This window comes from Lathyrus oleraceus, chromosome 4 (genome assembly GCF_024323335.1).
Source record: "Lathyrus oleraceus cultivar Zhongwan6 chromosome 4, CAAS_Psat_ZW6_1.0, whole genome shotgun sequence".
Lineage (NCBI taxonomy): Eukaryota > Viridiplantae > Streptophyta > Magnoliopsida > Fabales > Fabaceae > Lathyrus > Lathyrus oleraceus.
Genome location: NC_066582.1, coordinates 390599189 through 390606525, shown reverse-complemented (window position 1 = coordinate 390606525; position 7337 = coordinate 390599189). Strand labels below are relative to the sequence as shown.

General features: G+C 33.4%; 1 protein-coding gene across 1 annotated transcript; it reads right to left on the bottom strand.

The window, feature by feature from the left end:
- Positions 1-4403: 4403 nt before the first annotated feature.
- Positions 4404-5126, bottom strand: LOC127135576 (root meristem growth factor 10). The gene is made up of 2 exons (XM_051062239.1): positions 4896-5126; positions 4404-4740 (listed from the first exon to the last, which is right to left on the bottom strand). The coding sequence occupies exons 1-2, from the start codon at positions 5007-5009 to the stop codon at positions 4495-4497; spliced, it is 360 nt and encodes a 119-aa protein (XP_050918196.1). The 5' UTR covers positions 5010-5126; the 3' UTR covers positions 4404-4494.
- Between the last annotated feature and the right edge of the window lie 2211 nt (positions 5127-7337).

The window sequence follows — 7337 nt, the reverse complement described above, 5'->3', positions numbered from 1 at the left end:
ATGCAGCAATTTCATACCGTCAAACACACCTCAATTGTTAATTCAGTATGGTTGATCAACACGCCATTGCTTCACCATACTAATATCGGATCAAGAAGAAAATGACCATTGATCGCTCAAAGGAAAACAACCATTAAGTGTTTGAATGAATGAAATAGAAACAGTATATCATAGATACCGTATTTTTCAATAGGATTACTTATATCATATATATAACTTGATCGATCTCAATTGTGTAACCTATGGACGATCGATGTATCACTGCTTCACCATACTAACATCGAATTCTGAAGCGTAGTCAACATCAATCATCCATATCATACACACATGATGCCAAGTTTAATTACTCGTTTATTCTTTGATTCATTCTGTCTTTTAATTGTATTAATACAGAAAATACAGAAAATAAACAGCTATTAGATGCATGGTTTCATAAGTGGCTCTGATACCACTGAAGGAGAATTGGCGATCCAAAACGCAGCTAAAATTAATATTTTCTCCTTTAGTGATCCTTACGAATGGGCATGATCAGTAATAGAATCGTTACCTCTTTTGGCGATTGAAACCCTTGATGCAGATCGAAGGAGTGATCACGAACGTTGAATGGGGACAACGCCTCTACTCAGTCCACACAAATGGATACCTTCAGTCTCAGTGCTAGCTGCTACGAATGAAGGCTTTGAGTGATAGAGAGGGAGAAACGAAAGTTTCAGCTGTACAAATGCTTCTGCACAAGGGTTCTATTTATAGAACTACTTGTGTGGGCTGCAAGCTAAAAAGCCCACTTAAGTGTATGTGGCCCATATCTTATGATATGCCAAATCACTTAAGCGCGTGGTACCTTACCATATTTCATATTCTACTTAAATACACCGAACCTTACGATGTTCCTTATTTACTTTATCTCTCATCAATCCATCCTTTTGTGTGTGACCCTGTAGGTTTTCGCGACATATCAATTATATTAAATCATGTATTTAACATAATAAACAGTGAGTGGTATCTAGCAACACACCACTGCTACCCAAGACACGAAAATGTCATGTGATTTGACAAATCTTTTTGTGATAATACTTATGTGTACAATTACCTTTTTGCCCTTATGTCTATATTGAGCACAAGGCATAGACCGTGTCATCCTTGTCCAGTTCAATATTGGGCCCATAGACATTTATCCTGTTATGTAGGATGGACAAATTCAATCTAGGTCAATCAGGTCCCTCAACATGCTTCGTGGAGTACCCATCAACTGTCTTTATGGTCATCCAGTTACGGACAACGTTTGATCAACAATAAAGCACTCGACTCTACATCTAGGGTCGATAGTGGTTTCAGGTCGAAGGGTGGTATACACCACTATCACCATGAGAATAACTTATGACACTTTGCATAACATTCTATATGGTATTCTCATAGTGGGTCAATCCAGTATAAATATTATTCCTAATATTCATACTTATGTTTAAGACTTGATAACTCCTTATCCATGATCCATGAGATATGATCATCAATCTATATACATAATAGTCTTAATGATTTAATGTTATCCCACTTCACAACAAAGCTCGACTACAAATACTTTAAGAATAATGTTCTTATGTTTAATGGGATCTCATGATTAAGTCACACTTGATACATTAAACAGACTATCTATTTTAGAGACTTTATTAAACAAACATAATAAAGAAAAAACCTTTTATTATTAATAAATAATTCGATACAAGTACCAAAAGTATTGACCTCTAGGGCTTACACCAACATGGTATTGCATAATCGATCAGTATTTCATGGATCAAGGATTCAGGAGGAGCAAAAGTGAGCCTACATTATACATCAAGTCTCAAGACCATTACACTCTCTTACTCTATCTATATGTTTAGGATTTTATTTACACGGGAAACAATACTAAAATGATGATGAATTTCAAAGAAGACATGATAAAGATATTTGAGATGACTGGCCTTGGTTTGATGAGTTACTTCCTCGGTATAGAGGTAAGTCAGAGAAATGACGAGATATTCATCTCACAAAAGTAATACACATAAGGCTTACTTAAGAAATTAGAGATGTACGACTGTAAACCTATCACTACTCCACTCGTAACAAATTAAAAACTACGAAAGGATGATGGAGCACCAAAAGCTGATGCATGTAGATACAAAACTCTAATTGGAAGCATCATATATGTGACATCTACACGACCAAACATAATGTATTTTACAAATCTTCTATCAAGATTCGTGCAGAGCCCAAGTCAAATACACTTTGGAGCAGGAAATATTTTTGAGGTATCTACAATGAACGAAAGAGTTTGGTATATGGTATACTATGGAAACCGGCTCAAGATTACTTTACTACATCGATAATGATTGGGCAGGTTCGATATATGGCATGAAGACCACTGATGACAGTTTGTCATTACATGATATTTATGAGTATTTGTGCTGAATTCAATAGAATTTTGAGTTAAAGATAAGCTAAATATGAATAAATGTGAATAAAGTTAAGAAGTCAATGAAACAAAGCAAAGCTAGGAAACTGTGAAGAAATTATGAAGAAACGAGTATTTTTCAGCATAATTACCATCCTGCCGTATGTCCAGTAATTTAATCATATATGGAGTTCCGTAACTCATTTTAAGACGGTTTTTTTGCAAAAGAAATCTAAAAAGGAGATCAACATTCTAGGATAATCATGTGTGTGATGGAAAGTATTATGCACGCGATGGAAATCAATCACGTTCACGATGGGCGTGCGATATGTCTGTTTTCTTGGTTTTTCTGACACGTCTTGACCTGTTCTGACAGATTTAAAAGGGGATTTTTGCCACTTTTTTCAGCGTTCTGATTTAGAGACAAAAAGTGGCGACAAGGAGTACTAGGGAGCAATTTTGGGAGCATTGAAAGTCATTGGAGGTCAGTTTCTTTAAGGGATTTTCATGCAAACTTCATCACCTATCTTGATAATTTATTGTTGTAATATGAGTAGATAATTTAGTCTAGAGTAGGTTTTATGAGATGAACTTGTATTGAACCTGTTGGGATATATGTTTAATTTGATATTATATGAATAATTGAAATTATATTTTTATTTAATTACCTTTTGTGTGTAATATATATTATTTGTGATACTTGTTAATATGATATTTGACGTATAGGGAATACTGACCCTTAGCCTATGCGTCTAAACTAGCGCAACTAATCCACTTATGTTGGTTGAATATGGATAAGATACCTCCAGTATTGGCATTTGAATTAACTCAATGTAATAACACCTAACTTCATTTATGTCAGTTGAATATGGATAGGAGACCTCTAGTAGAAGTTAGTGAGCTTTACACCAAGGGATTGTGCATAGTGGTTTTGTTAGTTTGTCGTGAAAATTTAACGACATTACCATTCATATTATGCATTAAACATCAACAAGGGACAATACAAGGGATTCGAATGAAACTTAATCGCTTTCTCGTTATTGAATTTAGAACCAATTTTTTCTCGCCAAAACCATTCGCAAACCCTCCATTTGTATTTTTAATTCGCATAACTTTTACCTTCTTAAATCGCAATCTTCGTGGAGACGATATATTTTTTATTTTTACGACACTATCGGTACACTTGCTGAGAAGTCATCAAGCACATATGGCTATGCTTTCTCACTCGGATCAGGAACTTTTTCTTGGGCGTTGAAGAAGCAAGCTACGATTGCACAATCAACATCAGAAGCGGAGTATATTGCAGCTGCTAAAGCAACAAGTCAAGCTATATGGCTTCACATGATACTTGAAGACATGAGAGAAAAATAAGATGAGCCTACTATAGTCAACTGCGGCAACAAATTAACAATTGTAACGGGCGAAGAATCTAATGCACCGCATCAGAACAAAACACATAGAAATCAAGTATCACTTTATCAGAGAAGCTGAAGCAACTAAAGAGATCAAACTCAACTACTACATAACAGAAGATCAAATTACATATATATTCATGAAGGTGTTGCCGAGACCAAGATTTGAAGAGCTATGAGCTACCTTGGAATCACAAAAATTTACATCAAGGAGGAGTGTTGAAATTGCTACAAAGTTCTAGAAATCTCTTAGATATAATGTGTATGATATGCTAGAAGAACCTAGAACTATTATCGTACTAATCTATCATGAAACATCTAGAAAGATATAAAATAATTTAGAAACATTCACCACCATTGAGAGGTTGGTGACTTAAACCTATAAATATACAATTTATGCTTTGTAATCATCTAAAAAACCAATATCATTTTCTCCTATTCCAATATAACCATAATCAAACGTTTCTATAACCTTATTTTTAAACAATTTTCCAATTCTTTCAACTATCAACTATCCAAATACAACACATTCAATAAAAGAAAATAAAAAGATAGTTACATTACATATGCATTAATTTCGATGATTACAACGACAAGATAAGAGGATTCAAGATGATAATTCATAAACAAAAAAGAATTGGAAAAGAATAATCAATTGTGGGAAGGAGGGCGTGTCCTTGGTCTAGAATAATCCGAATAAAATCCTGGATTTTTACTCTCTTTTCTCCGAGGTACTGACAAAGAAATTGAAACACCTGATTTTCTTGGAACATGCCTTGATATCTCTTGTTTCATGTGTTGCACTTGGACAACTCTAATATTATTCTTAACTTTGATGTCTTCTGTTTTTGTTCCTCCATTTGATTCCAATGATTCTTTCTCCACAATCTTTGACACCTATTCATAAATATATGATTGAAACATTCATAAAAGAAATTACAAACTAGGTTTAGAATTATCACGTCCAAACAGCTTCAGGACACAAGAAACAATATGCATGCATACGTAAATCTAAATTAGTGCTAAGTCTCACTGATGAGTTGGACACTAACCTTTTCGGAAATGTTGATCTGGGTGCTGGATGCTTCTTCAAGTTCTACAAGAATGCGAGAAGTGCAAACATTCAAGGAAAGTAACAAAATAAAAAGGGATAATGTGAGGTACATTTAATTTAATTTCTCATAAGCTTATGGAAGGGTTAGATATTAGAACAATATAGAATATAGAAGAATAATGAGTTACTAGGTTGTGTGAGTTAGGATGGAAGAAACTTTGAGTTGAGAAATATAACATTGACTAGACTTAGGGATAATATAAAATGAGATTAAAATTTAAGGAATATCACCTTTATTGTCTATGATGTTATTTTCTAAACTTAGGATATAGGAGTAGGACCCACCCTTAAAACATATATATATATATATATATATATATATATATATATATATATATATATATATATATATATATATATATATATATATATATATATATATATATATATATATATATATATATATATATATATATATATATATATATATATATATATATATATATATATATATATATCAAGCAGCTTTGTTTCATTGTCATGGTTTCAATGAGTCAAAGAGTAGAAACAAAAGTAATAAATAATAAATAGGGACATTGAAGATGCATGCTTCCGTTCCTTACGGAAACCATGTTCATTGGCAATGCTTTGTGGGGATTTGGGATAGTTTGGAGACAGCTACATTGAGGTTGGTGTAAAATTGTCAAAGTGTAATTGTTATTTTACCTTTGAAAATCACAAGGGGTGATCAAATCCAAGGAATGTATGTATTGAGTATGTGTGAGATTTTTGGGTAAGAAAATCTCAGGAGTACAACTTTATCGTTGGGTTAGTATTTTATATTGTGATTATGCACTTTTTTACTCCTGGGCTGTATGCCACTTAGGGTGCAATTTGCATTTTACACACTACCAAAGACCGAAAACAAAATTGTGGTAACTTGACTTTGGATTTTCTATCTAAGTAAGAAAATCAAGTCAATACTGTATTTGGTAAACAACTAAGTGTATTTGGTAAACAACTAAGTATAATAAGTAATGGATAAGAGTTGACATTGATATTACGTTAGCAGGACATTTTCTACTGACATCTTGAGATGTAGTTTAGAAGAATCTCAAGAGCATATTTTAAGAATTAGTTGAGTCTCAGGAATAAATCTGAGTAACTACACGACACCATGTTGAGGTAGGAATTTTCGACAGACTCAGAATATTTAGAAGATTGAGGAAATCAAAGATGAAGGACTTTATGCGCTCAGTAATTGTCTTCGACGAGTAAGTAGTTACTAACCTCTAAGCAGTTAGAGAACGTGGGATAATGGTTTCAGCAGATCTAAAGCCTTGATAATGTGGCAAGATGTGGAAACATGAGTTGCATACATTCGAGTGACTTGTCAATTTCTGGAGATGTAAATTGTCGAAGGCAGTTATTCCTATTTTAGTGTGTATATATATATATATATATATATATATATATATATATATATATATATATATATATATATAACATACTCATGTATTGTAATAATGGTTTATAAATTTTCACATACATTCTTTATAGAACTGGAGTACATAAGGCAAAGAGCGAAACAATTTGTGAGTAATTATGTGAGTCTACATTCCCTTTTCTGTACTCATTTTTATGTTTTCTTAATTGAAACACCTTTTATTTCTTGTCATTTACTGCATTTCATTTAATATTGTTTATTTCAAGTTCTTTTTACTTTACTTTAAGCTTTATTGTCTTCAAAGTCTATTTTTATATCGTCTGCAACTAGACATTCGTAGTTACGTCTTACACTTACGTCATGGTAAATTTTTTTGCTCAAACCCGATCCTGAGATTTTTTAAGTTAATCTTAAAGACTTTCAAACTCGTGATTGTTCGCTAAAAACACCGGCGAACAAATTGACACGCCTAGTGGGACACGCGTGTTTTTTTGTGTGAAGATCATTTTTCTCTTGAAGAAATCATCGTAGTGTTTACTCCTTTGTTATTTCTAATGTCCATTAACTTATGCATTTGAGGAGTGGTAAGATTTTTAATGTCCGGGGTCACACTCTTTAAGGAGTGGTATGATTTTAGCAGTAATGGTGAATCCAAATAACACCTCTCGAGCCCGAAATGATACTCCAGATTCTGAACCACCAGTTACTACAACCGCTAGTACTATAGGGAAAGTGAACACCATCGGAGTTACATGCCCTATTTTAAATATGGTTTCGACTTCATCGTCGACGCCAAGGTTGGTGGTTACTTTACCATAGGTAACAAGTGTACCGCCTCCCTTAGGCCTACTGCGACAGTTATTGGGAATAATAATCCCGCATATGTCCCAAGTTTTACTATGCCTATAGTTACTATGGATTATCCTTATTACATGCTAATTACCATGATGAAGGACTTAAACAGCCATGCTTTGACGTTTGCAGACAATGTTA